The following is a 27008-nucleotide window of genomic DNA, read 5'->3' as shown; positions in this document are numbered from 1 at the left end:
CTTAGATCCATTTACTTTGGATTCAGTCCCTGATAGGTTGCCCATGTTCTAGGAGATGGCCCCACACCCATGCACATAAGGTCAAGCACTGAGTGGACTGGGTGGGTTCAAAAGAAAAAAGAGGAGTACATGAAGTTGAAAGGGGAAAGTCGTGGAGAAACGGCGGGAGAAGAGGGAGGGGAGAGAGTGGGGAGAAGATGTGATCAAAACAATACGAAGAACGTTTTCTTTTCTCAGTCCTTGCATATGCCTAGTAGACAATGCACAAACCTAGTGTCTAATTATTATGATATTTTTCCAAGTAAAGAAACACCAGAATTAAATCTAATAGTTCGAACAGTGAACCATTTGTAGTATGAGGTGTTGTGTAGTTTGAACAGGAAACAAAGTGAGTTACTCTGATGATGAAACATTGAATGTCACACTGCCAGTATATAAAAGGCAAGAAAAGCAATGAATGGATGTAGTTCCCTCTACTTCATGAAAGTGCCACAGCCTCAGGAACTGCAGAATGGGTGTCTACCATTTCGCAGAAAGTGTTTGCTGTTTAACATGTAATCACTGATGTCAGATCCATTAACTGTAGAAGTACTGGTTCCTTTTCCATTGCTGTGATAAAACACCCCAACTAAGGCAATTTATAGAAGTAAGGGTTTATTTGGGCTTGTGGTTCCAGAGGTTAAGAGTCCATCATCGTTAAGATGGGGCAGAATGGCAGCAGGTAGGAATGGGTACTAGAGCAGCAAGCTGAGGGCTCATATCTTAAAGCACAGGCATGAAGCAGAGGGGGCAAACACGAAATGGTGCCAGTGTTGAAACTCTTAAAGCTGTTTCCAGTGACAGACTTCCTCCAAGAAGGCCCCATTTCCAAAGTCTCCCAACCAGTGCCATCAACTGGGGACGAAGCATTTAAACCCTGAGCCCAGAGAGAGCATCCTCATTCAGACTACCACAGGAATGCAGCATATCTTGGGTCAATTCTTTCCAACTGGTCTTATGTATTCTGTTAACCTAGTTTCCTTTGCCACATTGACTTACTCTCTCAACAACTATTTCTGAAGGGTTCTACATGCTGGGCACTGCTTGAGGTGCTGTGGAGGTAGTAGGGGATGAAACAGATGAAACTTGGCTTCATGGAGTGGGAGACAAACACAAGGCTATGACTTTGATTTTATTTTATTTTATTTTTATTTTTATTTTTTTGGTTTTTTGAGACAGGTTTTCTCTGTGTAGTTTTGTGCCTTTCCTGGAACTCACTTTGTAGACCAGGCTGGCCTCAAACTCACAGAGATCCACCTGGCTCTGCCTCCCGAGTGCTGGGATTAAAGGCGTGTGCCACCACTGCCCGGCTGACTTTGATTTTAGATACTGATGAGTTCTCTGGAGAAGGTACCATCAGGTACCAAAACAGAACTGTGCTGCCTATCTGTGTGTGTACATGTGTGCTGGTGTGTGTGAACCTAGAAGTGATTCTTTATCCTTTAGTTCAGCTCTCGGGCAGGTTGAATTTGGCAATACCCAGGGTCCCCAAAAAAGCCATGGCCCTGCTCATAGACCTTTGAGAGTGGTAGCTAAGTGTGTACAGAGGGACCACATTATCAGAACTGCATGTGCTGGCAAATACAAAGAGCAGAGAAGATGTGGTCCCTAAGTTGTTGATTACTTAGCACCTTTACTGACATTTAGATGATCTTGGATTGACAGTCACCGTTGTGTATGTGACATATGTCACAAGCCTCTCAAACACTTTGAAGATCTAATCATTAATCAGCCAAACAGGGGCGCAATGCCCATGGCAGGAAGAGATCTAACAAGTGTGTTCCAAGCATGGGCGAAATAGTAAGTGTTCCAGGAAAGAGGAAAACGCACACTTTGTCTATCCCATTGTTTAGCTTTTAATTCTTTCCATAGAGATAAGCTGTGTTAAGTGTGACATCAAACTTTGTTTCCTGACCTCTTTGGATCATCTCCAAATTCCACACAGCCTACCAATATTAAATGCAGGACCAAGGATTTAAAAATATTCCCACCATGCAATGCATTGTGGAAGTCTGTGATGCTATTCCAGCTTCAAGAAAGAGTTAATGCCTTGAACTATTTCAATTAGGCTGCCAGGCCACCAAGGAACGAAGTCAATCCAAGACCTTTGCATACAGCATGTGTGTGCACTCCCAGCTGAGGCTTAGTTAAGGGCTCGTTCTCTACAGAGCCAGGCAGAAGTGATACCCATCAACATCACTTGTAAATATAACTGCTGTGGGATGGTCTGTATGTCAAATGTGTTGCTGATTGGTCAATGAATAAATAACTGATTGGCCCGTGGCCAGGCAGGAAGTATAGGCGGGACAAGGAGGAGAATAGAGCTGGGAAGTGGAAGGCGGAGTGAGGAGACACTGCCAGCCGCCATCAGGACAAGGAAGATGTAAAGTACCGGTAAGCCACAAGCCACGTGGCAAAGTATAGATTAATAGAAATGGATTAATTTAAGTTGTAAGAACAGTTAGCAAGAAGCTTGCCACGGCCATACAGTTTGAAACCAATATAAGTGTCTGTGTTTACTTGATCGGGTTTGAGCGGCTTGGGACTGGCGGGTGAGAGAGATTTGTCCTGACTGTGGGCCAGGCAGGAAAGCTCAAGCTACATATAACAGTGTCTCAAAGGGGCAATTCCTCTTGCAAATTCTATGTGCTTTCCTAAAAGAGTTTTGCACGGTGAGTTCCATGATGTGTGTGGTCCCAGCTGCTAGAGAGACTGAGGCAGAAGGAACATTTGAGCCTGAGAGATTGGAGCTAGTCTGGGCAACATATTGAGAGCCTGCCTCTTGAAAAAAAAAAAGTAAATACATAAATAAAACATCTCCAGAAATCTGTACCATTATGGGTATTGCTATTTACACCACACTCACTTTCTGAAAACAAATTAGGATCCCTCATGGTAAATTCAAATAGTGATAAAGGCAAGGGACAGTGCCGAACAAAGGAAAAGAGGAATCCATCTATGGAAAACCAAGGGACACGGGAAGTGCTTTATGTGAGCAGAACCTGAGCTCTGGACTCCCCTGCAGTGGACACACTAAGAAGGGTGGCATCAGTTTATTCCATAGGACACATCTTTTGCTGTTTTTCTCGTTTCACTAATAAATTGTGTCCAGGGAGCTTAACTGATGCCCAGTATCACTGATTGCAATATTACCAAGGCCAGCTTTCTCACACAAGCTTTTCCTTGTATAAATCTCCTAACTGCTGAGCCATCTCTCCAGCCCCTCCTTGTATAAATCTCAGTGAGAGTGTATGTTGCAGCCAGTGGTTTGTTCTTTCTAGACAATATAAGGAAACAGATCGCTCTTTGTTATTTGTTATTATTTAACTTGATAACTGGTTTTCTAACAGATGGGCTTACCATTGTTTTGTAAGTTATTAAATGAAAGTTGTCGAACCCAATCGTCTCACCTTAGAAGGGACTTCCGGAACTTCAGGGACTTCAGATAAGGAAGGAGAGGGGACACCATGCACACAGCGCATTTCCAGACTTGAGCTGGGCCAAGCCTCTGGGCAGAGCAGGTGGTCTCACCCACAGCCTGGCCCTGAGACCCAAAGAGACCCAAAGCCTCTTCTGATGTCCTGGTTGAAAGAGTCCCTGTCTGGAGGAGTCAGAGATGAGACATTGTCAAGAGCCACCACAAAGCCACATGCTTTTGGATTGGTGAGGAACAGAGGAGTAGAGAGGGAGGAAGCTGCTTCCTCAGCACCGTGAAGTCACTGACTGTCAGTTGGTCCCGAAGGGCAGCCTCCTACAAGAAGATGTCTAGCAGGCCGACGCCACCTTTTCAGTGCCCTTCTGCATAAGAGGCAATGTGCTCAAATCCCTTTAATCCTTAGAAGAAACATTGTGGTCTTGGGACAGAGATATGGAGGACTCAGTCTTTCTAGTTAGTTCTGGTTGAGGGCTGTTACCCTCTTGTGGTCCTAATGGGACTCGTGCTTATTCTGTTGGGCATCTTGGGGTCTATAAAAGTCTTAGTTGCTGGGGCTGGAGAGATGGCTCAGTGGTTAAGGACACTGGTTGCTCTTCCTGAGGATCCCAGTTCAAGTCCTAACACCCGCTTGGCTATTACAACTACTTGTCACTCCACTTCCAAGGAATCCAATGGCCTCTGAAAGCACCAGGCATATAATTGGTGCACAGACATACATGCAGGCAAAATACTGAAACACATACTTTTTTTTTGAAAGTCCTAGTTGCTGTCATGAGCTCCCTGGGTCTGTGGGTCGTTGTTTCATTTCAATATCATTATTGCCGGAATTTAGTCTAAAAAGAGACTAGGCATAATAAGAAAATTAAAAAAAAGCTAAGATGCAAGACAAGAAGAATCTAGTCCTATTTGGTAAAAATAAAAGTTCGTTTTGCCCCCAAACAACTCTACACACTAGTTCACAGTTTGAGCTTTTGAAGTTTCAGTTTTAATTTATCTGTGATTTACCCACAAACCCATGGAACTCAGCTACTATCCACCCATCCACTCACCATGTCCATTATTCTTCCTCATATTGTGCCCGTTTTTTGAACTAGCCCAACACATTTCCACTAAGTCTCTTAACACGGAGAGTATGAGCCGTAAAAGGTGGAATAGTCTTGGATATTTAATTTTCTAGCCAGAATAGGAACACAGGCATGGGAAATCCATAAAGTCACGTTGAACTAGGTTGCTAGAGACAATGAACATTTTCTGCCACAGCTTAACAGAGACGATGGCGGTTCAGAGGGCACAGTGCATCCCTAGATGTACTTCAGCTAACATTTTGTTCATGTCTAGAAGGATACGGGTTGCTGATCATCCTCTTCAGATCAACCTTCTCTTTGCAGTCAGGATCTGTTTCTTCCCGACAATACACCAGCCTTGGATGCAGAATTCATGAAAGCTAAACACCTTGTTAGGGAAGGTCAGTAGAGAGCAATACCCCAATAATGGAGGCCTGGAAATGATCTTTCTGCCTAGGAATAGGAGGCTGAGAGTGGTGGTCTGTCGGCCACCGTGACTCACTCCGAGTGTGCATATCCTCACTTTAGGGAGAGACAGGGACAGTTAGGATGGAATGGGGGTGGCACACTGGGGTGGGTGGAGCTGGGGCTGCACCAGCTTCATGGACCTGTTGAATTTGCTTAACAATTTGGCCGTGCTTGTTCTCACCTTACTTGATTATAATAAGAATTAGATGAAGACCGTGAGGACTCCTTTGTACAGTAATTTCTTGTGCAAAGGCATCTTTGCATTTCCCTGACCCCTGCATTTGTGCACTCCCTGTGCACACGCTCTGGCATTCCTGATCCTAGATTCTGCACATTACTTGTCATCTTTTACTGGCAGGCACCAGGGTTACGTCTGTTCTTAAGCTTATAGAGCTTCCTCCTCCCCGCAAACCCCCTCCTGATTGAACCCAGGGCCTCATACATGCTAACCATTACCACTAAATTGCAAATATTTCTAATAACTTCTTAAATGTTTTCCTCAACTTTTAAAAATTATAGATAAAGGGCCAATTATTTTAATATAATAGACACCTCATCTTCAAGCATGCACAAATTCATTTATACACATCATCTCTAGAAAGTCTGCCCACTGTCCTCCATCGGGCACAAATCCTGCTTTCTGACAGGACCAGGGATGGATTCTAAGACACCAGAACATGCTGTGAAAACTCATGGCCTCTTAGGTTACAGGTTACTGCATGATTTCGAGCTGCTCATCTTTTTCCCTCACCACCTTAAGCAGGAGTCTAGGAAATTTTTATCAAATGAATATTTGAATGGATCTTTCAAAACTAATTATTTTTGGAAATTAGTATTTCCATGCTCTCCAGTATTTCAGATTGGGGAAAATGATTAACTGTAACTGCTGATTGGTATACAGTCCTTGATCTCAACGTGGTTTGGGGGCCAAGAGCATATGGTTTTCCAGCCAGGTTGCTACCCATCCGTGTCGACAGCAATGACATAGAACTTCCCTCCCTAAGAAACAGAGAGCTGTGGAGGGGGCACCCTGGTGAGGCCATCGATCTAATGCCTCCAGACTAGCTCTCTATGCAACTAAAAGTTTCCACTATTTTATGTTCTTGGAATCTGGGACATTTTTGCAATGTGCTTGGATTAACATAAAGTGGTATATTATAAGAAGGATCATGAGCTCAAACCCATACAGCCAGTCTTTTATTTAAAAAGGCTGGCATAGAGCCACACCTTCCAGACAGGTACAGAGTTCCGAGGTCAGGGAGCCAGTGCCAAACGGCCCCATCCTCTATACTGCGCTCTTTCATCTTCGAAGTTTCAATGCTGGAAGCTTGCAAACTTGCAGAGCTGCTACAGAGAGAAACTCAGATAGTCTCTCTTGGCTAATATGACTCATATTTGCTCACTCCTTGCTAATATGACTCATGCTAAAATGGGCCATTAATAATACTCCCCGCAAAGCATATTTAAAGGTGACTACATTTTAGATTACATATGCACACATGTACAGCAATCCCTAAGGGCTTTTAAAGATGGAGAGAGAAAATATTTTCACTTGAAAATGGCAGAGGAGGCTCTGTTCCAACATTTGAAAAGTAAATCATACTTAAAACTAGAGCCAGACTTGGAAAATTTCTATGAAGAATGATAGTTTCTTGGGGGTGTGTGTATCACACTAAGGAAAAAAAAAACACTGTAGAATTCCATATGGGATATCTTTGTGTTTCTTCCCCTAAGTTTTTAAGGCTTAAATGTTGAGGAAAGGCTCCTATTACATTTGAGATGCATTTGGACCACTTTCTGACTCTTATAGCTGAACCAGTGGTAAGTGTTCAGATTAAAAAGGACCATGCACATCACTGGCCATGCACATCAAAGGCATTAGGTATGATTGGCCGGATTAAGTGGGTTGCAGTGGCAAAGGATACCTGGTTCAAGCCCCTCACCACGCCAGAGCTTTGGTCTGATCAGGTGTGTGGAGACCATGCTATGAAATCAGTGCCGTAATGAAAAGATGAACGATGCTTTGCTGTATGCTTAGGAACAAATGAAAATACGGACCGCTGGCCAACCAAACACAACTTTGGTATCTACAGTCTCAGTCTTGGCCATCATGGGTTGGTTTGTTCAAGGGTCCTAAGCCAGCATTTTCTAACTGGGGCTATTCTCACAGAAACCTGGTTTATAGGTCCAGGCTTATCTACTGTGGTTTGAATGTGAAACATCCCTCATGGATTCATGTGTTTGGACACTTGTTCCCAAGGTGGTGGCACCAAGTCAGAAGGCTGTAGGATCCTGAAGGGGTGAGTGAGGCCTCTGTGGCAGAAGAATGTCACTGGGGGTGGACCACTGAAGGTTGTATTGAGCCTTGGTTCCAGCCTTGCCCTCTGTATTACAGTCAGCCATGATATGAACAACATGCACCACCACATGCTCTACGACCATGCCTGCCCCACCACAGTGAGCTGAAACCCCCTGAAACTGTGAGCCAGAACCAGTCTCTCACGAAGCGGTTTGGTCGTAGCTATGTGAAGGTGACCAATACAGGCTCCTACCACTCCTGGTCCTTCAGCCAGCAGAGAGCTGTTGGATCAGGACATCATAGGTAGTAGGGCTAGGTGGTCCAGAAACAAAATGCCAAAAGCCAGCCCCTGCTTTTGTGTCCTAAAGTGTTGGGCTGCCTTATGGTGTCACCCTTTTTAAAGACCCCATCCTAGAAACTTTACAAGAGGTCTGGTTTTTTTCTCCCCCACTCTGTTGCTACAAGTGGGTTCCTAAGACGATTTCCAGTCAAAGTGGACTTTGCATGTGTTGTTCTACCAAGATTTAGACACCAGGCTCTATATCAGTGGCTCTCAACCTGTGGGTCACAAGTGTTTTAGGTGTTGAACAATCCTTTTACAGGGGTCTTCAAAGACCATCAGAAAACACAGATATTTACATTATGATATTCACAACAGTATAAAAATTACAGTTATGAAGTGGCAACAAAAATAAGTCTATGGTTGGGGGTCACCACAACATGAGGAACTGTATTAAAGGGTTGCAGCATTAGGAAGGTTGGGAAGTACTGCTCTCTATGAACATCTTGCATTCTCCTCAGTCCTGGACTTGATATACTCCACAGGGTTTTGTGATGCTGGGATGAATCCAAGACCTTCTGCACACTAAACACATACTCCGGCACTGAATGACACCCCTACACTATACATGGTTCTTTTTCTCACTCTCAACCCCCCTTTCTCTCTGCTCCTTTTTGTCCATTTGCTCACTTATGGCCTCTAGCAGCTTCTCCAGGCTGCACCCTGCTCAAGTGCATCAGCCTTCCTGCCCATGTGGGATGGAAAGCCTTCTTTTTAAAGGAAATGACAATAAAGGAGGAGGCATGTCTTAATCTGCCGCTCATTATTCATCAGAAAGTCTCAAGTACAAACAGGACCAGGAGACAAAGGTTGGGGGTTAAGTGTGGGAGTCAAGCAAGGCAGAGGAGATGGGAAACTTCAGGAAAGCCCATCAAGGGTTCTGTGGAGAGGACCTGACAACTGGTAGGTGTTTTCGGTGAGCCCTTCTTGTCAAGTGCCACAAAGATCTTCTGTCCACAGGTCGCACAGATACTGCCTGACAGACTCCTGGTGGGCATCCTGCTGACACAGAAGAACTACCAGGGAAGGGAAACGGAATGGTGTTGAAGAGGAGAGTTCCTGCCATCGGGTGCACACAGGAGAGCCACTGCACATACTGTACTAGACAGTCCTTGGGACCTGGGGTCTTCACTGCTTCTGAATTGAACTAGTATCTGAGATGCCTTTTCCTGTAGGGACAACACTCAGAAGTGCTGAGCATCCCCAGTGGGGCCCATTAGTATCAACATACCCGGAGTGCATTGCGATAATAGCCATCCATCAAACCTCTGCATTTACTCTCCCCGAGTGGCGGTTGCCGTCCATGGTGGCGATTCTGGCACAGGGGCCGCTGTTGAGCTTATGACACAGTCCCTCCCCTCCCTGATCTATTTTCTCCTGGAGATTCCCAGTCAGAGACTTAGATCAAATTCAAGCATTTATTTCCTTTTCAAGACTTCCACGTTACTATCTGCGCACCCAGCCCCATCAGCCCCTGAGAGAAACACATTGAGAATTTGAACTGGGGAAACCTTCATTTTCCAGAGCCGCCGATGAGCTTTTTTTGATCAACAGTGGTAACGCACCAGAACCCTCACAAAGCGAAAAAGTTCCTTCTGAACGTAGCATTTATCTTATGGTAGTTTTAGGTTAAAAGAAAACATTCAGAGATAGGACAGAGAGCGCCACACACGGCTTTGTCTGTTGTTGTTGTTAGGAGACCTATTTGCAGGATCCGGCGGACAAGTGTGTGGAGTCAAGTCAGAAACCTGCAGGGCAGCCTGGCTAAGACTGGGGACGAGTGTGGACACCCCCACTCCGGCCCCCCGGCCCCCGGGGCAGGCTTCCTTCTCTGGATGCTTGAAGGTCAAACCTCACTGTGGAGGCGCTTTTCACTTATTCCCTCCACCCCTCCGTAAAAGGACTTCATGTCAGCCCACTTTCCCTTTCCTTCTCCCCGTCTGTGTTCTAAGCGTGTTCCTCCTGTCGCTCTGGCCTTCTCCACTCTTTCTCGAAAGCCTCCCACCACCATATTGTGGCTTGTTCATCACCTGGATGACCTTCATGCTCACTTACTCAAAATGGCACAGCTCTTTTTTTTCCTTCTCCCCCCCGCCCCTCCCCGATTCTTTTTCCCCCGTTCTTCTCTGGACAGCTGCCAAGATTTACAGCTTGCCTGCCTTGGGGGTTTTCTTTTAGACTCTAATAAAATTGTCTTCAAGCTTAAAAAAAAAAAAAAAAAAGACCTTCATAGCTACATTTAGACTAGTGTTTCAACAAGCGACTGGGCTTCACAGCCCGCAGCAAATTCAGATATTGCAACCTTTGTGAGTGTGTGTGTGTGTGTGTGTGTGTGTGTGTGTGTGTGTGTGTGTGTGTGTCTATTACCAGTGAGGCAGCATTCGGCAAGAATCTGCCTACTCTCACGGATTTGTTGATTTTATTCATGGTTTTATATCAGTGCGAACCCTGGGCTGTTTATTTTACACTCCAGGTCATGACCTAACGCTGTGTCTGTGACCCGCTGGGTACATCGGAGGCTCTCCTCCCTTTCACCTCCCTGTCACTGTGCGTTTTGTTTGTTTTCAGTGTCTTCTTACCTTTGGGTGCTATAGGAGGCTCCAGGCTCATACCGACTATTTATCACCCAGATCTACAATCAGCTACTTCTCTAAGGAGACCCCAGCCCTTTTATTGTAGGATGATATGAGAAACCAGGATCTGGGCACTGGAGTGCCATTGCTTCCAGGATCTATTAGCTAAGAGAGCTAGTTAGTATCAGCACATACTAACTTGTGTGTGTATATGCATGCCTATAAATATTCCTGTATGTATTTTTCTGCATCTTTACTAGACAATACAGGAATTTGTACTGATAGCTCCTATTCTAGCCCTTTACTAATATGGAGGATTCGGGTCATTTCTCCTGGCTTGTCTGTAATCTCTCATTCTGGCAAGGAGAAATTCAGATTCCAATATCAGCTGTCCATTTATTTAATGGATCCATTCTAGAATGTGCACATAAAAAGATCAGATTCATTGATCCATAGCCCTGGGGGTGATGAGCATACATTAGTGAGAATATAGTGCTATATAAACTCTCTTTGCTTTTAGACCTATATTCTCCACTCAGTTTAAAGTCAGCATAAGACCATCATCCCACCCAACACACACACACACACACACACACACACACACACACACACACACACACACGCACACACACACACTCCATCTTCAGTATGGTGATTTCACACATTTGCAAAACAGTTAGATTCCTTCTGTCAGACTATTTTTTTTATCCTGGGATTCTCTGACTTCATAAATAATTTTTAGAATTTTGCATGCATGAGGATACATCTCTTCTGCTATGTGGTTTTGTGGATTTTTGAAAATGCAGCATCATGTATCCATCAGTATCGTATCAAACAACAATTCCACTACTATACAAGTCTCCCCAGGCTCCACCCTGCCAACCCTCTCAGTCTCTAAGCCCCTGGCAAGCACTGATCTGCTCAGCATCTCTGTGGTGGTGCCTTTTCCAAAGTGTCGAATGAGTGGGATCGGATCATGTGGAGCTTTTTTGGACTGGCTCCTCTCACTCAGAAATATGCAGTTAAGGTCCATCCATTTGTGGATGGCTTAAAAGCTTACTCCTGTTTCTTAGGAGGTTTTAAAACAAAGCAGATGCTTTGGCCCCACTCCCAGTGATTCTGACTTAATTGATCTGGTGTGGGGCTCAGATACTGGCATGGGAATAGAGGTTTGCTTCTCCCTCACCTCTACGTCAGTCCCAAACACATGAACAAGGGTGAGCCTTTGTGTGTACACAAAAGCACCCGTATGTAAACACCAACTTACTGGTGACTATAAAAATGTTTTTTTTTTTTTTTTAAAAAAATAGATTTTTAAGCTGAAAAAGATGAGAGAAGACAATAACGTATAGGACTGTGGGGTGGGATCTGGTGAGATGTCTAGAGAGTTGGTGCTTCGTGACTGGGCTGTCCCACCATTGAAGCTCTTCTTCCTGGTCCATGGGAAGACAGAACACGTACAATCTTTCTCTTCCTCTCATGTTCATAAACAGGCACAAGAGGCATCGATGATCATCTTAGAGACAGGATGTCTGGGTTTTGTCGGAGCTGGGAGTGAGAATGTTGTTTCCTGTGCACACCTTGACCATTATGAGAAGTGTGGTTTCCTGCACTTGTCCCTAAGGCAACACATGGGAGAGGAACCGCAAGGTGTGGTATTTCAACATTTCACCTCGGAAGCTGGGTTGCAGGCTCTGGAGAGAGGGTACAATCGAGCCTGGGGCAGATGGAGACAAGAGGTGCAGAGGAAGTCAAGTGCATGTCCCTTTAAGTCCTGCTCCACAAAGGAGAGGAAGAGCCAGAACCTCACACTCTGTCACTTACACAAAGTCCCCACTTCAGATTGGCTGTGCATAAGACACAGGAAGAGCAGGATGGAAACTCACAGGAACATGGAACCCTCAGTTTCAGAGTGTTCAGAGACACACGTGTGCCAGACACAGGTGAATGTTCCCAACACTGAATCTGGAACCCACCTAGCCAGGAGCTATGCCCATTCTGAATTTTAATTTTAAGAACTTCAAAAAATTAACACAGCTCTTTGAGATTTAAAAAAAAAATCCAGTCACAAATGCACAGTCCAAACACATTTATCACTTTTTTTCATGTTTCTACTTCTTTACATGTTGCATAATGGTGACTAATCTTTATGGCAAGCTTACCCTGAGTTACTGCTGATTCTATAGCATCAAACGTGATTATTTTCTAACATGACTAAGAAGTCAGCTCAGGCCTTCTTCACACATGTTAGTTAAGTGCTCTACTACTGAGCTCTATCCTAGCCCCTTACATGTTATTTTTATCCTATTAGATGGTGCTTCTGTCAGAAATAAGTGGGTTTTGTTATGGCTCATCTTTGATTAACTCCATAAATGTTGGCAATTGGAATATGCTAGGCATGATAACTTGAATAAGTAACATATTTTATTTTAGAAAATAACATATTTCCCAATACTTCTATACAAAGAGTGTATTTTCCCTACATTTAAAAATTTACTGTGTGTGTGGTGGTGGAGTGGATGGGCACATGCCATGTGGCTCATGTGTGAAGGTCAGAAGACAATTTGCAGGAGTCAGTTCTCTCCTTCGAGCATGTGGATTCCAGATATTGAACCCATGTCAATAGCCTTAGCAGCAAGTGCCTTCATGCACTGAGCCGTCTTGCTGGCCCCAGGAATGCATTTTTCTGATTAACTAACAATGAATAGTTTTTGATAGAATGAGACTTCGGGGAATAATGAACCTGGAGAGCCGTGACAGCACCAAAAGAAATGATGCAGATATAGAAGATGATGCTTCTTCCTCCATCTTAAATGGTTTCAAACAAAGAAAACAACACTTACCCCATAGTAGATGCCGCGTAGTCTAAACAGATCTCAGCAAAGTCTCACTCTATTATTCCATAGTAAAGGCCATGGAACAAGGTTCCAATCCCCCAAACCAGGGAATCTCTAGATTTGATTCTGTGGGGGAAAATGTGGAAGCAAGAAAGAATGTGGTATTTGGGTGGGGTAGAGGAGGGCTGGAGCTTGGGAAATACTATTGTCATATTATTTAACAGAGCTTTGTGGCTATACATTTGTTCAATAACTTTTTTTCTGTTTTCTGTCTTTAAAACTAAAGACTGTAAAGTTCTCTTTCTCAGATTGTATCACTCAGTGCCAGTGGACAAAGGAATCCTTGATGAGTCCCCCTTGTCCTTGGGTAATATGCCCCAAAGCCACCACGGATGCATGAACTCTTGAATAGTACCGAGCCCACTGTATGATGTGTTTTTTTCCCATGCATTCACACACATGTATCTATTGTGAAGTTTAATTTATGAATTAAGTACTGTAAGAAGTTAGAAAAAAAACAGTAGCAGTGAAACAACGTAGTATAGTAAACACAGTCTGTGCTTTGAGAATGAAGTTTATGAAAATCTGGGTTACTTGAAAACAAGTATTGTGATTCAGTGGTAGCTGATCTAATAGCTGAGTTGGCTTCTGAGTGACTAGTACGGGGGGTAGCACATATGTGGGTAGACAGACACTGGACAAAGGGTGGTTCACGTTTCAGGTGAGATGAAGCAGCGTGATGAAGGATTGCACAGGCTGCTGAGCTGAGAACGGCGTGGAAGTCAATGCTACTGTTTATTTACAGAACTGTCCATGTAATGTATTGCATCTTTGTAGATTATGAGTAACGGAGGCCACAGAAAGTGAAACTACGAATGAAGAGGGACTGCTGGAGTCATGAAACGCTTCTTTGTAATGCAGTGCTTAGACAAGCCTGTTCTAACCAGTTTCAAGGTTTGGCTGGACATCCAAAGACCTGGACAGCTTAGAAAAACCATCTCCAGAGGACACTGTATCCCACTTACATAAGAATCCCAGGATGGGATCACAGGTCTTGGGATGAGAGGCTGTGTAGCAATAATTTTTGAAGGTCCCTCGACCCCAAGGGATGCTAAGGTTCCCTAACACTGGTAACCACTAGGGAAATAGTTCCTGACCTAAACACAAACTAGAACCACCTGGGGGAGATTTCTGATGTCCTGATGCAGGGGGCCTCCCTCCATTGCTCCTGAGTCCATGTGTGCTGGAGTTGGGAAAGAAGGCTGAAGATTCTCTGCCATAGACTTTGGGCTCTGAAGCATGTTTGCAAATACTCTGAATTGCCTGAAGAAGTGTCTGGAATAGATATCATTCCTTCTTCGAATGCAAAAGCATTGAGACTGGAGGGACAATAGTCAAGAGTGAAGCTCAGGTCTTCTGGCCTTTAATTCCCCTGCTGTGGTGGCAACAGAAGCTTGTTTCTGCGAGTTGAGTTACATTTCAAACGCACTAGGATTCTCTGGGACAGTCCCTCCCCTGTTGTAAAGGAAAGACCTTAAGCAAACAAACCATACAATTAGCCCTAGTCTTGATTCATAAATCTTAACCCTTTCGTATTAATTGGTGTGTTTTATCTGTAAAACACTCTCCAGTGCCTGCAGTGGCTGCCAGCCTTCACTGATTCGGGGAAGGGAGTGAGGCGGAGAGAATTTTATTTATTTATTTATTTATTTATTTATTTATTTATTTATTTATTTAAGATAGTAGTTCATTCTGCTGCCTAAGCTGACCTATAGCTCACTTTTTCCTTTCGTCTGGCTTCAAATCTGTTGTTGAGAATTTTATACATGAATAGTTTTTTTTATGTATAATTTCCACTCCACACTCTTTTCCTCTGTTGACTCCTCCTCTGTCCCTCCCACTCCCTTTCAAATTCATGATCTCTTCTACTTTGATTATTATGTTTTACACACACACACACACACACACACACACACACACACACACACACGCACGCGCACACACACACACACACACACACACACACGCGCACACACACACACACACACACACACACACACACACACACACACACACGTCCATTTAGTGTCACTCATACATGTTTATGGTTGACCATTTGGGATTGGCTAATCTATCAAGGGCCGGTTCCTGGAGAGGACTGATTCCGCCAGTAGCCGCTGATTGCCTGGAGTTCTTCATCTGGGAGTGGAGCCTCATGAGACTTCCTCCATCCACACTGGCCTGCCAACCGGTGTCATCATGTAGGTTATGTTTGGGGGGACATGGTTGAGATTTCAGGGGTGCAGCTCCCGGTCATGTACAGAAGAAGACACAATCCCACAGGAGACCTCTGCTTCTTGCAGTCTTTCTGCTCTCTCTTCTAAGACGTTCCTGAGCGTCCAGATAGGTGCTGCATTGAAGATTCGTGAGTCGGGTTGGGACTCACGTTTCCTACAGGCAGCTGTTTTCTGCGTTTTGACCAGTTATGGATTTCTGTAACAGTCTCCATCTGCTGCAAAAAATAAAAAAATAAAAAATAAAAAAATTCTTCGATGAGGGCTGAGAGCTACACTCATCAGGCAAGACTAGTGAACAAGGTGTGTGATCAGAGCTAGGCCTAGCTTAGAACTCTCAATCCTCCTGCCTCAGGTTCCCAAGTGCTGGGATTACAGGAACTCATCATCATGCCCAGCTTTTCTGATCAACTTTATGGTCATTAACTTAAGGAGGACATAGTAGAGACTTTTCATGTTTAGAAAAAACAGGTGTGTGTGTGTGTGTGTGTGTGTGTGTGTGTGTGTGTGTGTGTTTGTGTATGTGTTATATGAACTGGGAATTCCGAAGTAGATGGTTATTCACTCTTTCAGGATTCACCCATGTATTTATAAGAATTAAGACAATGGGGGACAAAAACTCTTATCTTCCTTCTACGTAAAGAGCAGCATGTATATATCATCTAATTAATTAAAAGTACAGTAACTAACTCATTGCTTTATATAGAAGAATCTTAGTAATATGTTCACTACCATTAGCAGTGAAAAACTAGTACCCTCTGAATCTGAAGAGCTAAGTTCCTGGTATGCCTTCTTGTAGGAAAGTTCATGGATAAAGGTCTGAAAATCCTAAGCAGTAATAGTTTTGGAACAACTATAGTCCCAAATGTTTCATGAAAACCCTTTCAAATATTTCTACACTCACAAAAGTGAAGCATTATAGATGTGTGTTAAAAAAAAAAGAAGCCGTCTGTGTCCTTCTACGTCTGAGCTAGCAGTATTGGGTTGGCTCCGTTACTTTCTATTCAGCTCTGCTAGCAACATTAGGAGCTCTCTGCAAGTTCCATGAAACGCTTATGAAATTGGATCACTGCACGGCCAAAGGAAGTGCCTTTGGCAACACAGGGCTGTTGTTCACCCACTTACCTTCTTTGTTTTATGACTCAAGAGTTGCCAGTCTATGCTTTTTAATTTTCGTTATGGTCCCAGAGACTTGGAGTGACTTCACTGTGAGGGATATTCTGGGGAATTTTTATTTGAGCTGCTTTCTGTTGCTGTGTGATTCTTCCTAAATCTCCATCCCACAGCACAGGCGTGGTGCATGGCCTAATTAATTCCTGAGCTACCTTCTGACTGGAGAAGCAGTTCTGACCATAGAATGTGATTGCCTACCCCAGCTTATTTCCTCACAAGACTCTACTTTTCTGGTATCCTTTTGTTTTTGTTTCAGTTTCTAAATACCCACTCTCCTCCACTGGAGATCAGTGATGTTGGATGAAAATAGAGCCATACTTTGTGAGAGTTACACAACCATGAAACTGCCTAACACAATTCTCAGAGCACATCATCCTCACCACGCAATCCAAGCCTGCCATTTAAAAGTTTCTAGCAGCCACATTCAAAAGTAAACAGGAAAAGGTGACATTTATCCCACCGATATATTTAAAATACCCCCTTTCAACATGGGATCAATACAAATCCTTGTTCTCATCTTACTGCCTTTGAAATCCACTGTGCATTTTACATGTGTGGTGCATCTTTTTTCATATTTTAAGTGCTCAGTAGTCATATAAGCTAGCGGATTTGGCAGTGGCCAGCCCAGTTCTAAGGATTTTAAGAAACAAGATCCTCAAAGGAGCTCTAGACACTAAAATTTCATGGCAATGGACCACACACTTTAATTAGTTACTCTACACCACTGGAAGCCCACTTTCAATGGTGGTCTCACTTTGCAGGTGAACTATATATTATCTGTAATGAGTCTTTTTCTGTTCTGCCAGTCAGCTCCCAAATAATGACATGGAGACTTATTATTAATTATGAATGCTCGGCCCTAGCTTAGGTTTGTTCCTAACTAGTTCTTATAACTTAAATTAACCCATTTATATTAATCTATGTTCTGTCACATATTGCCTATCCTGCTTCTTCTGTGTCTCCTGGTGTCTCTCTTGCATGCCTATACCTCCTCCTACTTCCTCTCTCCGCTTGGAAGTCCCACCTATACCTTCTGCCTAGCTATTGGCTGTTCAGCTTTTTATTACACCAATCACAACAATATTCCTTCACACGGTGTACAAATATCCCACAACAATTATCATAAAAGCTCTTAATTTTTAAAAAGTTTTATTTTGAAAGGTGCTCCTTTCTTGCATTTCTCTTGGGTCCTCCAATGATAAAACTCTATGTAGATACCTACTATGAAAAACGTGTACATGGAACATGTCAGGGCCATGTGCTTCCAGGTGGGAGAAGGACATGGCCAGGTGAATGATCCAAGCAGACACTTAGAGATATTAGTGTCTTAAGTAAAGATACTTACTTGAATATTAGATTGAATCCACACATTGTAAACACAATGGCCAAATAACCCACTACACCAAACGTATAGCTGATCTTATAGATTAGAAGAAAGCTTTTGTAGACCAATCTGTGGGAATAGAAAGTAGAGGTAACACAGAGTAGCAAATAAAGCACTCTGTCTTTCAAACAGCCTTTAAACCAAATCTTTCTATATAGATTTTTGGGTTGAGGATCTTAAAGTGTTTTTAGTCTTTTAAGATAGGGTCTCAGTGGGCAGCCAGGCTTGTTTTAAACTTGAGATCCTCCTGCCTCCGCTTCTGGAGTGTGAGATTACTCTGCCTGCCCCTCAGCTTTCTTTACCTCACTCCAAACCCCAGTTTTCCTCTGTGATTTCAAATCATCTGCTTATTGCAACCCTACCACCTTCCCCAGTTTGCTTCCTGTTGGAACCTACGTATCCACATACATAGTTAAAATCTCTGATAGTAATAAATCAAGCTTTCATTACTATTTTAAAAGATACTTTCTTTCTCTTTTTGGAAAGAAAGTGTTGGGTGTTCATTGCCATGGCCATACTTTATTACTTTATTTTCACTGAGTTCCAATTAGAAAGGACTTTTTGAATCCTTATTTGAATTTGGTTTGAATAGGGATTGTGGGCTAGCCCGAGAATTGAGTTGTTGTTTACATAATTTTTATGATGAACATCTTTCCACATTCAAGAAACAGACACTTGGGAGTCACGTGTACCGGCGCCTCCTCCCCAGGTGCATTCATGCCCATTAGGGTCAGGCAATGGTAGGGTCTGTGGAACAGACAGTTATACAGCTGCACAGATTGGTTTGCAACACTACGAGACTGCTGTGTCTCTAAAAAAGGCCAGAGAAGGGGGCAGGGTCTTTCTGCTGAGAGATACTTGAGTAATCAGTTCTTCTGATCTGCCTGTGCTGAGCAGTTCACATCACTGCAAGAGCAGCCAGTTCAGAGTGGAGGTTTATGTTATAATGGGGATATGCTGGGACATTAACAATGACTAAGAGGGTCCTCCTGGCCCAGCCCTATCCCCAGATAGAACTACAGAGTAGGTTCCTTGGACTCCACACATATTCAAGGCCTCTCTTAGGCATGAGCCTGCATAGGAGATGCTCCCAGCTAATAGCATATTTAACTGCAAGGCTACTCTGTGCCAAGTGACTTACAGATTTAAGGAAGCCACATCATGGTGTTGGAGGTAGAGCTTTGTAGAGTGTCATTTTTGAATTGACCCTGGCTTGACACTGTAGACCTTGGTCAACTTCCTTGGCTGTTCTTCCCATGACTGCCTTGTTTGTAAAGTGATGAGAATGGGGCTGACTCCTAACACTGACCTGGAGTGTATATGATATAATGCATTCCTTTAAAAGACTGGACATATTAAGTCCCTGACATGCTGCATGTCTCAGGTGTATTAGATTATGTCTATGCTCATTTCCCTACTCACTGGGCTACATACTTCTGGGAATAGAAGAACCCAGAGCTTCCCGGCCTCTTGAACTTACTACTTGCCTCAGAGCAGCCTCCATATGAAAATATAATCCTACTGTCATTCCTCTGAATGTAATATCCAGTTAATAGTTTTGAATTGTGCTGTGTTGGAAAACTACATCTGTCTCAGCATGCACATTTGTTCTCATCTTTTGTAAAGGGTAAAATTGTAGGTACACCAAATAACGGTTTTTTAAAAAAACTTTATAATTTATCATCAGTAAATGTTGATTCACACACATATTTTATAAATCAGTGTATCGGGGGAGGATATATAAAAATTTATTGAAAACATTTAAGAAACTCTGCTTTAGAACACAGTGGAAACCTTGGCTCTTGAGCTGACTTGAGATATGTGGAGCCCTATGCAGGCAGAAGCTGAAAGGGATTGCTGAGATGTAGATGGCATGATACCCTGGCCATCTGAGATATATGGGCCATGAAGAATAGCAAAGCACATTTGGGTAATTCCTGCAGTGAATGGTCTCTGCTATGGTGAACTCATTTACTTAGGAGCCTGCATTGAACAATTATGCAGTGGGAAGTAAAATGTTTCGTTGGAAGTGAACTACTTGTACTGTTTGTGTTCAAGGGATGAACTCAAATACGTTTGGATTCTGAAACTCAAAACACTTTGACAAATCTTAAATAGCTTATAATATTTGGTAGTCAGGAGAAAGGGAGCCATGTGCCCACTTTTTACTGACTTTTAAAGGCTTTCTAAGACCTTATCTGGCTAGTCCAAATTGTCTCCTGACACTATTCCCAAGTTCTTCCCAATGGGGAATTAAGTTAACTATCTGCAAACCTGCATTCATGTAACTGTTTTTTTTTTTTTGAGAAAGGGTTGTCGTGGAATGTTATTTTAAGATGTGTTACATTTGTTTGTGCTGTAGCACATTTGTTTAATGATGCAAAAATGTGTTATATTCTTTTATGTTGCATTCGTTTAACTCTGTGAAGCTGTTACTTTGCCTTTCTAAAACACCTGATTGGTCTAATGAAGAGCTGAATGGTTAATAGCAAGGCAGGAGAAAGGATAGGTGGAGTTGACAGGCAGAGAAAATAAATGGAAGGGGAAAAAGAGAGACAGAAAGAAGATTCAGGAGAAAGAAAAAGAGGAGGACATTAGGGGCCAGTTACCCAGCTACACAGTAAGCCATAGAGTAAGAAGTAAAGAAAGGTATACAGAATAGAGAAAGGTAAAAGCCCAGAGGCAAAAGATAGATGGGATAATTTAAGTTAACAAAAGCTGACTAGAAATAAGCCAAGCTGAGGCTGGGCTTTTATAAGAAAGAATAAGCCTCCATGTGTGATTTCTTTGGGAGCCTGGGTGGTGGGTCCCCCAAAGAATAAAAAGAGCAAAGAGTAAAAAAGCCAACAATACAGGGTCTTATCATACAGTTCAGGCTCATTTAGAAGTTACTATGTAGCCCAGGCTGGCCTAAACCCATAGTCTTCCTCAAGAGCAGTGAATTCAAATATATCATCATGTTTATTTAAATATCTCTCATTGTATACTTTTCCTTTTCCAAGCTAAAAGGAAAGCTTATTATTTCATCTTTCCTAGTATTTAACAGGAGAAAACCAAACACACAAGTGGAGAAATGATCATGAAAATGTTTCCTTCAGGCCTATGATTTTTTTTCTCCAGCAGGGTAAAACTCGGCCACTGTCTCATGACCACTGCACACCACACACTTTCTCCTTATCTTGCTGCAGTGGCACCTTGGTGAGGATTTGCACTCCACTCCCAGTCAGAGGGAGCAAGAGCAAGCCTGTAGGCGTATATGCTCTGGTGAAAAACCTGCCACGACTTTATGGAATTGTGTAACTCTCAAGAGGATGACAGCCAGCCTGCGATATTACAACCCCAGTTGCTAGACACGCTTCCCTACATGCCTGATGTGTTAGATGTGGTCAGGTTGGACCATAAACTTTCAGTCCTTGCCCTGTTTTAATGTGTATGTGACCTGAGAGAATAAAACAAAATGCTGAGCTAAAAATAAACATGCAAAGTGTGCTCTAGAGATTAAAAAAAAAAAAAACAGTTTCACTTCCTTTTTCCTCTTCCTCCACTGGTTAGAGTCTGCAGTTGTGAGCTGGACAGGAGGCTAGTGTGAGTTGCCATCACACAGGGTATGTGCATTAAGAGTGTGATATCCAGTCTCCGGATGGTTTTGCTGCAAAGGTAGAAACGGGTCAAAGGATGACCGGAAACCTGTGGACACTTCAAGACAAAAGGAAATGAAGTATACTTTTTACTGTTTACAAGAAAGAGATGAAGCCAGGCATGGCAGTAGAGGTCTGTAAAAATATTTTCAAGATCACTTACCCACTTAAACATTTGGTTTTATCATCTACAATACTAGGAAAGATAAAACGTTGATTCCAGCTTTGGGAGAGGCTAAGGCAGAGAGATTGTGAGTTCTAGGCATAGATCTAGCATATATTGTGAATTCTTGTCTCGAAATAAAACAAGAACAAGAACAAGAACAAACAAACAAACAAAAAACCAAGAGCAGCCACATGGAAACTTCAACTCAAATTAAAAATGAAATCAAAGGGACCGTGAGGAAGGAGTGAGTAGAACACTGAAGTGTCTGCCCTGAAAACGATTTCCGGGTAGCTCTGAAGAGGATGTCACTAGTAAGAATGGAGAACATTCCCCACGTAGACTGAAACCGCCACCAGCAGAGCTTCGTTGTGAAGTACAAAGGGACAACCCACATTTCCAGCAAGGTCACCAGCTATCAGAGAAATGAAGAGAAAGTCTCCCTCAAAGACGGGCCCCAGATGGCACCTCAGTTTGCTGTATGATGCTGGCAATCTCTGAATGAGACCTTGGGCCTGGGACCTCCATCACTCACTAAATGGTTCAGATTCCTTCTGGTGGAAAGCACCCTTGCCATCATGTCTATTCCATAACATTGGCTCACCTACCAGCTGTGAGTTAATTCTACAGATAAGCCATGGAGAATTGGTACATTTGAGATCGGTCCAAGCGAGGTCACGTGGGAACGTTCCAGCATGCCCAGGCCTTGCTGTTCCTTTTGCCTGGCTACTTCGGATACAAGCTGTGTAGGGCTTCAACAGGGAAGGGCTTTTGGACAGGCAAGCGTCAACATAGTTGTAAAACTGGGAATAGCGATGTCTGTGCAGCCTCTGTATCCTGCAGGGTGACATCGAGTTAAAATACAACCCAGGGAGGAAGGCGCTCTGAAAACCACACTGTGTGACACAGAGCCCAGGGTCTGCGGTTATCAGCACATGCCCGTGTGAAAGGGTATAGTGCTGTCAAAGGAGGAAGTGGTGGTCAGTGACTCAGAGCGGCTTCCAGGATGTCTGCCTGGGTCACAGTGCGTTCTGTAGCTCAGCTCTCACCTCTATTAATTAGATGCTCTCCTGTTTTCCTTCTCTCTCTTCAGCAGCTACTGGTGCCCTTTCCGGAAAGCGTGATGTATGGACCTCACTCATTTGTAGTGCTCTGTGTCTGCACCACTGACCAGAGGCCAAGTGGCCTCCAGAGGGTAAACTAAATCTGGCTGGGCCCAACCCCACATGACAGGGATGAGGACAGACTAAGCTGATGGGCTGTAGATTGCTGGCTGCTAGGATTATTCTGGCAACAGCTGTATGTTCAGAGCAGGCCTGTCTATCAGCTAGCCACTTCTCTTGTAAAAAGCAGACCTGGAAAGTAAGGCTTTCAGTCTTTGGCATTTTACAGCATCCGTACCTCTCAGCTGCTCAGAAATGTCACAAAGGATGGCCAGTGAAGTTTCATCTCCAGGTGGGAACAATTACATTTTAGGATAATCTTGAAGATTCGGGTCCTGGATCCTGACTTAACACTAAAGAGCCTCCTGCCTATTCATTACACTTCCAGCAAGGCGGGAAGATTGGTAGGATATATTGCATATTTATTATCCCAAGCACAAAAGAAGAGCTTAGGGAAAAATGGCTGTGTGTGTCTGTGTCTCCTTTAAATAAGGTCTCAGTTGTGATGGTCTGAGGTTGATAAACAAAACCAAATTGCAGGACAAGATGTCAAGGTGTGAAAAAAAAGCAAATAATGAGGAATCCCCATGACTTTTGATTGTCCTTTTTCACTCCCTCCAGCTTCAGAAACAAAACTGCTCCAAATCATTTTTCATAAAATGCTAAGGTTGTAATCTTTCACATGCACTTGAAAAAAAAAAAGTGCCTGCAGGGCAAAAAAAAAAATATCTAGAGAGTTTTGGTGAAAATATTCAGCTATCTATGCTTCTCAGAGAATACTTCAGGAAAGAGAAAATGTTCTTTATTCTTCCCAAATTAGTCAGATCATTGCATTTTCATATGGTCAATGTGTGTGCGCATGTGTATGTGTGTGAGTGTGCATTTGTGTGCGTATGTGTGTATGTGTGCACATATAGGAGTGTGCATTCATGTGTGTGTGTATGGAGGAGGAAACAGGCCTTACTTTAGGAAATAGAACAGTTTTCATAAGGGCCTAAGATCACTTGCTAGGTAACCAAGATTAAAGATACACAGATATCAGTACTCACAACTGGTGACATGCAGAATTCTGATATTAACAATAAAAATGATCAGCCTAAAAAACTCATCTATATTTTTAATCATTTTTTATGTATCATGAATTACACATTTTCTGGCTTTTAAGACATATTACTTCTGATATTAAAGAAGATGGGTGTCTTTCATAATTCTATCATCTGGATTTTTTTTCTTTTCATCCTTCTAAGAATATATTCATCATTTACATTTCCCCTATAAAAATAAAATTTATGAACTCTGGTGGAACTCCACTGCTCTGGTACAATCCTTACCAGCCAGCAAGCAGGTGAGAGACCTGCTTCCAGGCTGCACCCCCCCCCCCGACACACACACTGAACTCTGTCCCTTCAAGATCCACTCCACCACCCAAGCCCACACGTCTGAACATCCTCTCCATGTCCAGCCTTCCCCAGAAACCCCAGCAGACTATATAGACACAGGCACAACACACTCTAGTTGGAAGAACAGACTACATAGACACAGGCATGACCCACACCAGTTGGAAGAACAGATGAGTAAACAGCACTGTAAGAATTCATTCAATAACAGAAAGGGCAATATGGCACCACCAGAGCCCAGTGATCCTACAACAGCAAGACCTGAACATTCCAATGTAGCTGAAACACAAGAAAATGATCTTAAAAATAACTTTATGAAGATGGTAGAGGCCCTTAAAGAGGAAATGAAAAATTCCCTCAAAGAAATCGAGGAAAAGGCAAACAAAAAATGGAAGAAATCAATAAATCCCATAAAGAAAGCCAAGAAAAAATAATCAAACAGGTGAAGGAAGTGGTTCAAGACTTGAAACTGAAAGAGAAATAATAAAACACAAACCAAGGGAATTCTGGAAATGGAAAATTTTGGGGAAGCAAACAGGAACTACAGATGCAAACATCACTGATAGAATACAAGAAATAGAAGAGAGAATTTCAGGTATTAAAGATTCAATAGAGGAAATAGATTCATCAGTCAAAGAAAATATTAAACCTAATAAATTCCTAACACAAAACATCCAGGAAATCTGAAACACCATGAAAAGATCAAACCTAAGAATAATAGAGATAGAAGAAGAAGAATTCCAGCTCAAAGACACAGAAAACATATTCAACAAGATCATAGAAGAAAACTTTCCCAACCTAAAGAAGGACATGTCTATGAAGGTACAAGAAACTTACAGAATGCCAAATAGGCTGGATCAAAAAGAAAAGAAAATTCCCCTCGACATATAATAATCAAAACACTAAACATACAGAATAAAGAAAGACTATTAAGAGCTGCAAAGGAAAAAAAGCCAAGTAACATATAAAGGCAGACCTATCAGAGTTACACCTGACTTCTCAATGGAGATAGACATTCTCAATGGTCTTGGATAGACATTTTGCAGAAACTAAGGGGCCATGGATGCCAGCCCAGACTACTATACAGAGCAAAATTTTCAATCACCATAGATGTAGAAAACAAGATATTTCATGACAAAACCAGATTTAAACAGTATCTATCCACAAATCCAACCCTACAGAAAGTACTAGAAGGAAAATTCCAACCCAAGGAAGTTAGCTACATCCACAAAAACACAGGTAATAGATAACTTTACACCAGGAAATCCCAAAGAAGGGAAACACACACTACCACCACCACCATCCAAAGTAAAAAAACAAAAACAAAAACAAAAACAAAAACAAAAAACAAATAAACAAAAAAACCTCCCAGGAATTAACAATCACTGGTCATTAACATCTCTTAATACCAATGAACTTAATTCACCAATAAAAAGACACAGGCTAACAGAATGGATATGAATACAGGATCCATCCTTCTGCTGTGTACAAGGAACTCACCTCAACTTCAAAGATAGACATTACTTCAGAGTAAAGGGTTAGGAAAAGATTTTCCAATCAAATGGACCTAAAAAGAAAGCCAGTGTAGCTATTTTAATATCTAACAAAATAGACTTCAAATTAAAATTAATCAAAAGAGATGGAGAAGGACATTTCATATACATTGAAGGAAAAATCCATCAAGATGAAGTTTCAATTCTGAACATTTATGCCTCAAATACTAGGGCAAACACATTTGCAAATCTCAACAGATACAAAAAAAATTGTAATAACCCTCTGTATCTTATCAGACCGCCATGGCTTAAAGCTAGAGTTCAACAACAACACAAAATGCAAAAAGCCTACAAACTCATGGAAACTGAACAACTCTCATCTGAATCACCACTGGATCAATGAAGATATAAAGAAAGAAATTAAAGACTTCCTAGAATTTAATGAAAATGAATGCACAACATACCCAAACTTATGGGACACAAGGAAAGAAGTGCTAAGAGGAAAGCTCATAGCATTAAGTGACTACATAAAGAAGTTGGAGAAATCTCACACTAGCTACTTAACAGCACACCTGAAAGCTCTAGAACAAAAGATGCAAACTCACCCAGGAAGAGTATATGGCAGAAAATAATAAAAGTCAGGGATGAAATCAATAAAATAGAAACAAAGAGAAACAATACAGAGTCAATGAAACAAAGAATTGGTTCTTTGAGAAAATCAATAAGATAGACAAGCCCTTATCCAAACTAACCAAAAGGCAGAGAGAGAACATCCAAATTAACAAAATCAGAAATGAAAAGGGGGACATAACAACAGACACTGAGGAAATCCAGAGAATCATCAGGTCATTCTTCAAAAACCTGCACTCCACAAAACTGGAAAATCTAAAAGAAATGGACAATTTTCTTGATAGGTACCTCATACCAAAATTAAATCATGACCAAATAAACAATTTAAATATACCTATAATCCCTAAGGAAATATAAGCAGTCATCAAAAGTCTCCCAACCAAGAAAAGCTCAGGGCCAGTTGGTTTCAGCGCAGAATTCTATCAGAATTTCAAAGAAGAGCTAATACCAATACTCCTCAAATTGTTCCACAAATTAGAAACAGAAATAACATTGCCAAATTCTTTTTATGAGGTCACAGTTACCCTGATACAGAAACCACACAGAGATGCAGCAAAGAAAGAGATTTACAGATCAATCTCCCTCATAAACATTGATGCAAAAATACTTAATAAAGT

The 27008-nt window shown here is 42.3% G+C and overlaps 1 protein-coding gene across 1 annotated transcript; it reads right to left on the bottom strand.

Moving 5' to 3' along the window:
• Nucleotides 1-2059: 2059 nt before the first annotated feature.
• Nucleotides 2060-22559, bottom strand: Rnf175 (ring finger protein 175). Its single transcript, XM_052732175.1, is given in 10 exon segments — nt 2060-2105; nt 2107-2175; nt 4822-4870; nt 4873-4919; nt 8545-8578; nt 8581-8662; nt 13059-13182; nt 17869-17976; nt 21969-22123; nt 22431-22559. Coding segments are annotated over 10 exon segments (843 nt in total).
• Between the last annotated feature and the right edge of the window lie 4449 nt (nt 22560-27008).

This window comes from Peromyscus californicus, unplaced genomic scaffold (genome assembly GCF_007827085.1).
Source record: "Peromyscus californicus insignis strain IS unplaced genomic scaffold, ASM782708v3 Scaffold_9__1_contigs__length_137607984, whole genome shotgun sequence".
Classification (NCBI taxonomy): Eukaryota; Metazoa; Chordata; class Mammalia; order Rodentia; family Cricetidae; genus Peromyscus; species Peromyscus californicus.
Note: the sequence above shows the minus strand (reverse complement) of the source record. Positions and strands in the feature narration are given on the sequence as shown.